This window comes from Mauremys reevesii, linkage group 8 (assembly GCF_016161935.1).
Source record: "Mauremys reevesii isolate NIE-2019 linkage group 8, ASM1616193v1, whole genome shotgun sequence".
Classification (NCBI taxonomy): domain Eukaryota; kingdom Metazoa; phylum Chordata; order Testudines; family Geoemydidae; genus Mauremys; species Mauremys reevesii.
Genome location: NC_052630.1, coordinates 4,690,523 through 4,703,252, shown reverse-complemented (window position 1 = coordinate 4,703,252; position 12,730 = coordinate 4,690,523). Strand labels below are relative to the sequence as shown.

General features: G+C 45.2%; 1 protein-coding gene across 1 annotated transcript in view; it reads left to right on the top strand.

Annotated features, from left to right (window-relative positions):
* Positions 1 to 9,652: 9,652 nt before the first annotated feature.
* Positions 9,653 to 12,730, top strand: part of GALNT10 (polypeptide N-acetylgalactosaminyltransferase 10) — a 121,197-nt gene continuing 118,119 nt past the window's right edge. The window contains exon 1 of the mRNA XM_039485196.1: positions 9,653 to 9,901. Coding sequence (XP_039341130.1) covers positions 9,743 to 9,901 — 159 coding nt within the window. The 5' untranslated portion in view covers positions 9,653 to 9,742. The remainder of the gene's footprint in view (positions 9,902 to 12,730) is intronic.

Here is a 12,730-nt window from a genome sequence, read left to right as displayed (position 1 = left end):
AAGGTGTGTGGTTCATTTTGGGGGCCAAGGGTGTATTTTTATTGTGGTTTCAAAGGCAGAGTCTGTTCTGCTTATGACAAGGTCAGTGCGTATAGTGCATTGGATAGGGATTCAGGAGACCTGGGTTCTAGTCCCATCTTTGCCACTGACTATTTGACCTTGCGCAAATAATTTCCTGCCTCTGTTTATCCGCCCACTCTTTTTCAGTCTTGTCTATTCAGATTGCAAGCTCTTTGGGGGCAGGGACTGACTCTGCCTATGTGTATGCACAGCCCCTTGCACAATGGAGCCCTATTCTTGGTTGAGTGTTACCATAAAAAACAAACATAATTAGTAACAGTCCCTCGCTTGTTTTAAATTTACCAAGTCAAATTACAACTTTCAGCGAGAACTTCTGCCAATCTGATTATTTATATGCCTGCTACACAGCCCACAAGATTAGTGGGAGGAATAGTTTGGGATACTGGTTATTACTTGGGAAAACATTAGAAGAACTTCTTCACAAGAAGAGCAAATTCCTGGTCTGTGATAGTACAACTGCTTGTAACACATGGAACAAAGTGAAGTGCTCTCCCGTTCCTTCCTTTTGCATTCCATCTTTGTATTTACCCTCTGAAAAAGCAGTCATCACCTCTTCCTTGCAGGCTGTGCCTGAGCTTAGACAGAAGCAACCACTGCCTGCCATAGGAAATCATCTAAAATTATCTAGTTAATTTAAGGGCAGGAACAGATTAAAGTGTTACGCTTTAGGAAACTCTTCCAACAGATTTCAGAGTAGCAGCTGTGTTAGTCTGTATCCGCAAAAAGAAAACTAAGTAAAACTATTTCTCCATGTTTATTCCCCCCGCCAAACACACACTGTTCCTCACAATTTCTTGTCAACTGCTGCAAATAAACCATTCTGATTACCACTACAAAAAGTTTTTTTCTCTCCTGCTGGTAATAACTCACGTTAACTGATCACTCTTGTTAGAGTGTGTATGGTGCCACCCATTGTTTCATGTTCTCTGTGTGTATCTTCCTATTGTATTTTCCACTGCATGCATCCGATGAAGTGGGTTGTAGCCCATGAAAGCTTATGCTCAAATAAATTTGTTAGTCTCTAAGGTGCCACAAGTACACCTATTCTTCTTCCAACAGACTGATATGCTTTGGGGGTATTTCCTGCCTCTCCTCTATCTTCCTACCAGACCTTGGAAATTAGAGCCACTTGAGCCCTCTTTAAAGAGACAAACTTCCATAAAGACAGATACCATAGACTTGTTTCCTAGATATTTTGGCCACTCAAGGGGAAATGAAGCTTATTCAAGTCTGCGTTTGTTCAAAGAAAACCATCCCAGCCTTTGACATTGACTTTTGGGATTTATTTTAATACAATAAACAATGCTAATCCAGGCGGATCAGTAGAAAAATCTCATAGTAATCCTGTGAATTGAGCTAAACCCAGTTTCACCACACCCCATTTTAGCATTGCTCCCCAGTCAACTGCCTCAGACCCGATCGTTTTCACACAATTAACGCAATTTGGAGCGTCTCGGTTGTTTTCAGTGGAAGGATGGGAAAGGGATGGGCAGACACCAATGGTTTCAGAGCGTGAGACTTTTAAAAAAAGTGTATTTATTCCTACTTGCTCCTTGGGCTATTCATGCATTTGCATTTTCACAGCACAGTGTGTCGATCATAATCACTTCTAAGTTTCCAAGGAGCCTAGCTAGAATGACAGTGCAGCACATGCCAGCAAATACCACGATACTGAACAGTGGGAGCATTTTTCTCCTGACAACAAGTGACCCAATTCCTGTGCTAGGCTGCCTTGTCTTTAATCATACAAACGATCAATTTGGCTCACATGGGTTCTGGGTTGAACTGAACCCATACTGGAGGGGAAAGAAGTGTCGCAAAGAACATCCCTTTGTGTCTCTGTAAAGTTTGAGTAATGGGGTATGCTGGCCCTTTAAGAGTAGAGGGGGCCAGAAGACCCCATTCCAGAGAGCTGAACTGAACAAAGGCCCAGGGAATGGCCTGGTAGTGGAAGAGAGGAAACAGGCCTAGGAATTAGAAGTTGGATGGGGGAAAACCCCAGGACACTGTTCCTGAAAGGGCCCTGGATCAGGAGCTCCCTTCTCTTCCAGCCAATTGGGAGGAGGGCAGTATATAGATTGCCTTCTCCCTCAAAACGGACGAGACACTGGCAAGAGAAGGAAGCCAGAACCAGAAGGGTAAACTGCAAGGGGAGAAAGCCAAGAAAGATGACCAGAGCAGGCTGTAGCAGGGGACAAGCTCTTTGTGGATGGCAGAAGAGCCAGAGACAAGTACAAACCATTGGATTGCAGTGATGGACTTCATTGGTGAGACTGTTAGGACCCATTCATGGGCATTGAACGAACTCAAAGTGTAGGGTGGTTGGACCCTGTAGGAAGCTGTGGGGACCCTGAAGAGGGAGAATGGAGGGAGGCAGATAATTCTGTGAAGCCCAAGACTATAACAGGGTTAAAAAAAACCCGAGAAGTTCCTGGAGGACGGGTCCATCGGTGGCTATTAGCCAGGATGGGCAGGGATGGTGTCCCTAGCCTCTGTTTGCCAGAAGCTGGGAATGGGCAACAGGAGATGGATCACTAGATGATTACCTGTTCTGTTCATTCCCTCTGGGGCACCTGGCTCTGACCACTGTTGGAAGACAGGATACGGGGCTAGATGGACCATTGATCTGACCTAGTCTGGCCGTTCTTATGAGGCTGCTGCAAAGGGAACTGCTCAGTCAGTGGCAGCCCTGTTATAGTTTGTGGCGGATCGAACTGTGTTGTCTTCCTAGTTTTAAAAAAAGTGAGATGTGTAGAAAAGCTAAATCAATGCCAGAGCAGCAAAACGTATCCAAAAATAACCGGCGTGGAGCTGATTCTTCAATACATCGGGGTGAAAAAGGGTGCGTGTGTGTGTGCGCGCCACCCTATTTTATACAATGAGCTAGCGGTCTGTGAGAGCCGGGCAAGCTAGACATATTAGTAATGTAGGTGTGTTATCGTAGCACCTAGAGGTTCCAGCCAAGATCGGAGCCCCATTGTGCTGGGCACTGTACAGGGCTGGACTGGCACTTTGCCGTCCACTCTGAGTCAGCAGCAGTGTGTAGCTGCATTGCCCCAGAAGTAGAGATGGGACCCAATTGGACTGAGTGACATCTTGGTCCCTGCTGCTGCCTCTTCCTTCCTCCAATGCAGGTCATCACAGCCGTGCTGGCCAGCATGGCGGGTGGAGGGCTGGGACAGGCAGGGTGCCCAGGTTTTGCCCACTCCCATTCCTTCTGCACAGGACGGGAAGTAGCAGCCTAGCAGTGACTGTTCTCCCACATGGCGCTTGCTACGGGCAATATGGCTGACCTGTGCAGGGGAGTAACCGGGCTCCTTACTCACCTATGCAGGCGCATAGCCAAGACCATGATCTGGTCCATACTATGAGATGGTCTCTGCCCTGTAGGGAAATAGACTAGACAGATGGAGGATGGGAGAATGATGACATCCTAGGTGTCTTCCACCTGCAGTTTCCATGCCGCCGTGCCATCCCTGGGTGCTGCACATAATCCGCCTTGCATGTTTGCAATGCTCTTCTGGCCTTGTCTCGTGGCTGCTGAACAATATTCTCTAACTCCCTCTGGCCTCAGGCACAGCATCATGAGTTCGATGTAGCGTACAAAACGTTGTCTTTCTACAGCACCTTCTATTGCAGGAGCTCAGGGCACCATCTTGTAAAATCCACCGGAGGGAGGGTGACACTGGAGCAAAAAGAGCTGCAAATGATGTTTGATTTTTGCAACTGTGCCTCAGCTAGATACACAATTTCAATTTCCAACTATGGATTGAACACCTGTATTCTTTGTTCTTACAGACATAGAAAGACCTGTACATTTCACATGTCACAAATGAATCCCTAACACGCAGAGGGTCAAAAACTCGAGCTCTATTGCTTCCAAAACTGCAGTTAAACTCAGTTAGAGGGAATAAAACAATAAGCTTGTCCTCCTCTGGGGGAGTTCTCTCTGCCATGCCAACCAACTTTATTCCATAAAACAAGGCCCCTTATTCTGGGAGCAATGCACTCCCAGCAATGCATAGAGCCCGAGTATTCTGGCTTTATGTAAGTGGAATACAGAGGGGTCTGGGAGCTGAGATCCAGCCCCCAACACCCAGGGCAAGGGCATGGGGATGCTACGCTAAAGAATGGGACGGTATTTTATTTTTGTGACCTTTAGTGAATCAATGGCAGAACTGGGTCTGCAAAATAAGAACTGATCACTTTCTACTAGAACAAACTGGTCTTAGAGAAGTTGTGTCTCCACCTTTGGCAAGGATATGGGGACGCAGGTGCCCAGGGAAATAATGAAACGCAGCAGTCAGGGAGCAACTTGGACAGGTCCCTTTCCTAGACCAGTGTTTGCTGATTAGGTATCAGACCCTAATCCTGCCACTAGCTCTGTGCAGAAGCAGGGATCTACTCATGCAGAGACAGTGGCTTGATTGGGGCCATGTCTTGTAAGCTCTCTGGAAAAGCCCAATTTTTGCTCTCTTAGGTAGTTAAGTAGATTTTAGTTCCAATGAAAGACTTCTGATATGATTTTATTTCAGCGATCAAATGTGGACTGTGAATCTGTGATATGATCTCGCAGGGAGGAAAAGGGTTCAAAGCAGAGACTTGCAACAAGAAACTGACCCATGTGAAACCCAGAGATATCCATGTGACCTAGGAGCTGTCTGGAGTGCTGAAACACGATGAGGGCAAAACACAGCCTTATTATTAAATTTTTACAGTACTCTGCAGTGACCTGTTGGCCAGTCAGGAATGACACTAGCAGAGCTCAAAGATGCTCAATTCAGTCTTTCGGGGAGGGAGAGGGGACTTTTCTCAGACATAAGATCTAGGACATTCTTTTCTCACTTTGTAGATTTTTGGAGCCAGATGCTAAGTTGGTATAAATGAGTCCATTTACTTCAATGGAGCTACACTGATTTACACCCAGGGGGACCTGAGCTTTTTGCATTTTTGTGAGTGTGGTTTAACAGAAGAGGAATAGTACTGATTGCTTTATGGTACTCAACATCTATACACACATTTTCTTGCACACTTTGTATCACATGTATGAATCGCCACTATCCAACTAATGATAATGTAAAATAATTCTTCTGGCTGGTGTATTCAAATAGCCATGACAGCTAAAATCTGTTCTCATTTACACCTGAATAACTCCATTGACTTCACAGGGGTGCAATAAGAATAGACAACTTCATGCATTGGAGTTAGATTTTATTCTAAAATGAGTGTTCACTTCCAGAGTGTTTACAAACTGACATACTTCATTTTCATCAAGATTTCTTAGCTGATTTAGTAATTTGGAAAGCAAGACACTCACATACCAAATATTGATCTACACGCAGCATGGGACAAATTCTGCTGTCGGTTAAAACCAGTGTAACACCACTGAAATCAATTTATGAGGCAAACATTTAATTTAACATGCAAGCTACTATTCCTAAATCTAAATATAGAGCAGAGCATACATTTTTGTTTTAATTAAGTCAAACTTTGTCACTTTATATAAAGAGGATATTCTGTCCAGGGCAGAACTGAGTCCTACTACCTGCAAGACAATATGTTGTGCCACAACCACTTTCAAAGAGTTTTTGCAGAAGCCAAAGAATGTGCATGCTGTTATAAGAGTGCGTATGGAAACACAAGCCAATTAATAGTACTGCAGTCTTCAGTAAGAGGCACTGTAGTTTTGTAACCCAAATCCTCAGGCAGAAAGTGCCATGTACATCTTTCTCTATTGTTGTACAATTTTAGTAACTATGTATTATTCAGCAAGGGATTCGGTGATGATAAAAGGATACATTTAGCTGAAAAGACCAAAGAAAAGTGAATTCCTGGATTTGTGTCCCTTTATACAAAGGGACAATTGGAAATGTTGTATGCTATGCTGTGTTGTTGGTCCCACGATATTAGAGAGACAAGGTGGGTGAGCTCCAAGAAAAGATATTACCTCACCCCACCGTGTCTCTTTAATGGAAACAGTGGCATTTCTAGCAAGAAATAAGCCAGTGACAAATTCTGAGAGCAGATTAAAATGAAAGTACAAGCTGCCTTACTACATATTAGACCAGGGGTAGGCAACCTATGGCACGCGTGCTGAAGACAGCACGTGAGCTGACTTTCAGTGGCACTCACACTGCCCAGGTCCTGGCCACCGGTCAGGGGAGCTCTGCATTTTAATTTAATTTTTAAAAGAAGCTTCTTAAACATTTTAAAAACCTTATTTACTTTACATACAACGATAGTTTAGTTATATATTCTAGACTTAGAGAAAGAGACCTAAAAATGTTAAAATGCATTACTGGCACGCGAAACCTTAAATTAGAGTGAATAAATGAAGACTCAGCACAGCACTTCTGAAAGGTTGCCGAACCCTGTATTAGACTTAGGAGCTGTAACCTGGCTCTCTAAATTAAATGTTTTCCTTGGTAATTTAGCTGCCACATAATGAAGCTGAAGTCTGCTGGAAGGTGCCACCTAGTGGATTATACAATAAATTTAAGTTTAAATCCTTTCATGAGGGAAAGGATGGGTAAAGAAAACAGATTGTCGTTTTTGTTTTGTATAGATTTTTGTGTTATAGTAGGAGATAAAAACGTAGCATCAGAGCTTTAGTTGCAAGAGACCTGATATTTACTTTAGCTGTAACCCCAGCAGGACATTGTATTGCCACAGATCTGATATTTGCATTAGCCTAGCTTTACTGCTGTTATGCTTGCAGTGCAGCTTCATAATTATGTGGGTTGTTTGCGCTTAATTTAAGAAATGAATCAACTCACTGTTCTGGGGAAGTTCTGTTGCATTTTTTTAGACTGCTGTTTTATGATTATAAATCATTTAAATTATGGTACAGTAGAATCCACTTAATTGATTCCCTGATAAAGAGCATTCTTTCTTAATTGGGACTATTGCCAGAGAACTGATTTGAGGCAATCATGCATGTCAATAACATCATCAGCCAATGGATTAATGGCACAGTAAGTTGTGGATGTCTGTTAAAATGGCACACACAGTGTTTCCTCTAAACCTGTTTACAGTAAGTTGATATTGTGATTCTGTTTGGTGCGGGAGCTTTATTCATTTTGGGTGCAATTTATTCCAATTCAGAAAGCCCAGCACAGGACCGTAGGCACCATTTAAGCCCTAGGGATGATTCTGACTCTTTGTTTCCCCCGCTGCCGTATTATTGCTATCAGACAAATACATCTTAAATACTGTAATGTGCTTCATGCTTGTAAATTGCTTATTTTTAAGGACATGCATTACAAGTAAGTGAATGTTTACTTAAAGTGTATTCCTATGAGTTTCCACTTTTGGGACCATCACTTCATTGATATGTTTACTTCCACCGGGGTACTAATTTATAGGATTCTATCCTATCTTTCATAAGCAATTAATATATAAGCTTCCCCCACCAATTCATAGTGGTTATAGCTGCCTTTGACCACACCACTATAGTTAAAAGTCACGTAGCCATTTCTACTATGTTCCCTGTCTTCACACAGTTTAGTTTTATCATACACATTTGCTCTGTGATGAAATTTGGTGTAGGATGTCACCCTGTAGCCCATTGTTTTTGTTTTGTTTTGTTATCCTTAGTCATTTGAATCTGCTTCAGAGTTAAAACAAATGCTGCAAACTGGTCAGCTGTAATGCCATTGAATATTATTAAAAGTGATGTAAACTTGGGGCCATCTAAGAACCTTACACTTGACACCATGCTACACACCGTGGCCACTCAGGATTTAACGGCAACAGCAGGCAGAGAACTTAGATCTGCCTGTATCCAAAAGCACAGATCTGTACTCTTTGAGCTAAAGAAGAATGTCCATTAGCTGTTTGCAATATAAATCCTACGACATGAAGCTAAGCAGTTCCGATTCCATCCTGTAATAGGCAGCAGTATGCTTTGATGCTAGTTAGTCCATTGCAATTGTAAGGGTAATGTTTTTTAATGTAATAAGAAAAGAGTGCCTGATCCTACAATTGATCCATATGCGTATCCTCTCTGCCCAGGCAGAACCAGTTGAAGGAGCAGGGGTATAGTGCAGGTATAACAACTTTTGAAGGTGTTTTTTTGAGTATCCATTTGTCTTCTTTTATCTACACACATGCAATTCCCATGACTTCAAGCAGCAATTCAACAGGAGAAGAGGGCAAGGAGCTCAGAATCTGGCATTTATATGCTAAGTGATCTGCAGGTGCATAGGGAATATTATTCTGTGCAACTTTGTAAAGTCTGAATTGCCACAGCTGCTAAAGCAAAAACAAAACATGTACACCAATAACAAAAGAAGTTACATGTTCAGAAATGGATAAAAGCAAGCAGTTAAGGTTTTCAGCTCTACGTTAAATTCACCTTTGCTGTGTCTAAATATTACAGCACACATGAATAAAGTGTAAATTTTGAATATCTTTGCTTTAGGGATTGAACCCAGAATCCTAATTATTATGTTAACAAAGTATGTTGTCCTCAGATTCACAGAAAAAAATTAAAGCTGCCTCCCAAACTAGTTTTACATTATAACTTCTATGGTAATGAAGGTTATTTACATTTCCCAGTAGGTGTGAGAAAGAAGTATTAAACCCCTCAATATGCCTATAATTACTAACTAGTCTATAAAGACAAAATAAGAATGTTCCGCTGTTAAACTCTAGCAGGCAAACAGTGAATTTAAAAAAACTGCTGTTGGCAAACAAAATAAGTATCTGCTCCACAGGCACAATTAATTCAGTAATTGTGCAAGGAGCTAAAGGTGAAAAGACAGCATAGCCAAATCTTTGCTCCATTGCACATCTCTTTTTTTTGTCTATTTAACTGCACTGTTGTACATTTAACTCTTGATGTGTCTGCACTTTTCCACCAATGCAAACGTAAGTCATTGCAACACTGTACGTCTAACGCTGCTTTGTTGCACCTTTGTCCATTTAGGACCCTAATCTTTGGAGGCATTGAACACCTATGTCCCCCACTAACTTCAGTTCCAGTTGGTCTGGGGGATCAGCATGTTTGAAGATCAGGCTATTGTACCCCCAGCCCTTTGAACCCCTGGATCCTTTTGCACCAGGTCCCATCTTGAACCTCTACTCTTTGCAGTATTGAATCCTTTCAGCCTTTTCTCCTGTGCTCCTTTGGAATTCTTGCACGCCTAGCAGCCCTCGCCCTGTGCACTCCTGCACCCCGGGCACCTCTCGCCCTTTGCTCGGTTGCACCCCAGCGCTTTGCACCGTGCACCTCCTCAACTCCTAACACTTTGCTCCATTGCACCCCTCGCAACCTCAGCCTTTGCCGCTTGCTCAGCCCCTGCCGGGTGGGCGGGTGTGGGGGACTCGGGAGCGCAGGGGCCGATCCTGCCCCCCGCAATTTCAGCCCCTAGTTGTTCACTACCAGCTCTGCAGCGCCAGACTTGGAACGGCAGGTCGGGGCCGGTCGGTACCATTCACACCCGCCGCGGGAGGGGACGGAGCCAGGGGAGCCCGGTGCGGTGGGTGTGGCCGGCGGGGGGGCGGGGCGCTCTGTGAGCCGCCCCCCCCCCGCGGTGGGAGTGGTAGCGCCCGCCCCCCGGAGCGGAAGTGCCGGAGTTGCGGCTCGCTCGAGCTCTCCGGCGCTGGCGCGCGGGGAAAGTTGGGCGGCGGGTCGGGCTCGGCGGCGGCGGCGGCTCCGATGCGGCGGAAGCAGAAGCGGCTGCTGCAGGCGGTGGGGCTGGCGCTGGCCGCCCTCGTCTTCCTGCCCAACGTGGGGCTCTGGTCCCTCTACCGGGAGCGGCAGCTGGAGGGCGGCGCGGGGGGGGCCGCGGCGGCGGCAGCCGGAGGGGAGGCGCAGGTGAGCGGCGGACCGGGGCCGGGGGGGGGCAGCGGCTCCCTCCATGGGGCTGGGGGCGAGTCGCCTATAGGGGCGTGGGGGGCGGGGTTCGATGGGGGGAGTCGTGTATAGGGACGGGGGGGGCAGTGGCCCCATGGAGGGGGAGTAGCCTATAGAAGTGTGGGGGAAGTGGCTCCCTCCATAGGAGCCTGGGGGAGTCGCCTATAGGGGCGTGGGGCGGCTCCATGGGGGATAGTCATGAGTAGGAGCGTGGGGGCAGCGGATCCTGCCATAGAGGCTGGGGGGGGGGGGGGAGTTGCCTATAGGGCGTGCGGGGCAGGGGTTTGATGCGGGGAGTTGTGTATAGGGATGTGGGTGGCAGTGGCTCCATGAGGAAGGAGTCGCCTATAGGAGTGTGGGGGACAGCAGCTCCCTCCATGAGGGGTGGGGGACAGCAGCTCCATGGGGGTTAGTCATGTATAGGAGCAATGGCTCCTACCATAGGGGCTTGGGGGGGGAGTTGCCTATAGGGTGTGTGGGGGCAGTGGTCTTTGACGGAGGGGAATGGCTGCAGAAGGGAGCAGCTTGTTCCTATACGGAGCAGAAGGGAGCAGCTGGCCTCCTATGGGTTGGGGAAGCTGCTGCCCCTATAGGGGCAGGTTCCTGTGTACGATGTATGGATGGAGGAGGTGGCGGCAGTCGGGCTGTCCCTGGGCTGAATCTGGGAAGGGGCAGAAGAGGGATGCTCCTCTTCCCTGATTCTCCCTGTGGGTGGTGGGGATGAAGAGCTTGCCCCCATCCTTCCCTACTCCCTGCCCCCCATTTCTCCCTCCCTTATGGGGTGAGGATAATGTAGTTGGGTCTCGTGCCCCACCTTCCCTCTCTCTAGCCCTCTTAGAAAGGTGGGGATCAGCGGGGGGAATAAATATTACCTGCTTTTCCTACATCCCCTATGGGGGAAGGATGAAGGGGGCTAGCAGTGGCCACCTGGTGTCCCCATCCCCATATCTCTGGAAGAGTTAGGAATGGGGGAGGCCCATCTGAATGTTCACCTTATCCTTTGGGAAGGAGCAGGAGATATAGGGGCCACATTCACCTTTCCAAGGAGGTGGCTGTGATGGGGGGGGGGGCAGGTACACCTTTGTTCTTCATGCAGTTTTGTTTAATGGGGGGTGTCTTGGGTACCCGACCGTTCGGTGTCAAAATAGCTTTATCTGGCTTGAATGAAGCTCCCTCACTTCTTGATTGTCATAGTCTGAGTTCCCTTCTTTGTCCCATTCTTGGTTTGTTTTTGTGTCATTAAGAAGGACTGGGGCTTGAGGAGCATGAACTATCAAATCAGTTCAGCTTCTCCATTGCAAGGCTGTCTTTATTCAGAATCACTTATGCTCTTAGTTGTCTAAATCTTTACCTCCTTGGAGACTTGCCATTGCAACTGTGCCATGAAGGTGTAGAAACTTGGGATCCTAGCTGCTCCTTAGTGAGGAAGAGAGAGAGCTCTCGAGGAAGACTCCAACTGGAGATTTGCGATTCCCTCCCAAAAAGAATTTTCAGATTCAAGTACTTGGTAGAATCCTTTACAATATAGTATAGCGATACAGGCATGGTTATAGTCCTGTCCTTGTGGTATTCTTAGCTGATAAGGGGACCTCTCCGTGTCAGCTTACATAAAACATACCATGATGCATGTATGTGCTGTGACTTCTGAAATCTGCAGAGTTTTTTAAGAAATCTGCATAGTGAATATTAAATGCTTGGAGTTCCTGCTGCTGCCTTATACCTGCACTTCAGTTGTATGCAGTGACTCTTTTTGTAAAGCTCTTTGATTATAAAAATCAGGTCAAACTGGCCATTGCTCTATGACTTCATGTAATTTGATATTCTGTCAAGAGGAGAGAGATGTAAAATCATGTGACCTGTTGGAGAATGTGAGGAAAAGGAAGCTGGCTTTTATCCAAAAGAAAGTCTATAATTTCTGATTGGGACATAAGATAATTTTCTAGCTAAGTTTTTAAAGGCTGAAAATATGGTGAGAATTATCCTAAATTCCTTTTTTCTTTTGATCTTTCAGAATCATCACTGTAGAATTGCCTTAATCTTGGATTATCAGTGAGCCTGTGAAGCTCCTTTGAGGTGGTCTGCCACTATTCCCCCTCCCTCCCCCCCCCCGATATCTTTGAGTTTTCCATATGTAAGAATCTCATGTTATCCTTATTGAACAGTGGAGTTCATATTCTGTGTCTTATTAATGTTAATATTTTAACACCTATTTGATGCATGGCAAAAATGTCACCAAATTTTGACCTGTCTTTAGTTTTGACTCTAAACTATACAGGGCAGAAACTAAAGCCTACTGTGTGTGTGGGAAGTCCCTAGGATATCTTGGTTGCTATTGAAATATTACTACTGATTAACTTCCAGTAGCACCCACAATGTGCTTGTTGCTTTAATAGAAAAAAAAGATATTATCCCTGTCTTAAGGAGCTCACAATCTTAATAATTCAAACTGGGTTTGTTCCAGACACTAAAAATATAACTACTCTAAAATCCTATTTTTAATATAGGAAAATAAAAGGAAAGATGCTAAACATATTGAGTAAAAGGCTGCTTAATCTCCTTACAGTGCAAAATAACCTTTTACATAAATAATCTCTGCAGCTGTTTAAACCAAATCACAGAATTATAGGGTTTTTACAGCAAGAATGAGTAAAATTATGCGCATGTGTGAACTTTGCAGGATCAGGCCCTAAGATAATAGCTCCTGTTATCACTGAAAGAAATTCTCCTGGAGGAGAAAGTTGGTTATGTTGGCACAAATAACTTCAGCCGCAATGAAATGAAGGCAAAAAC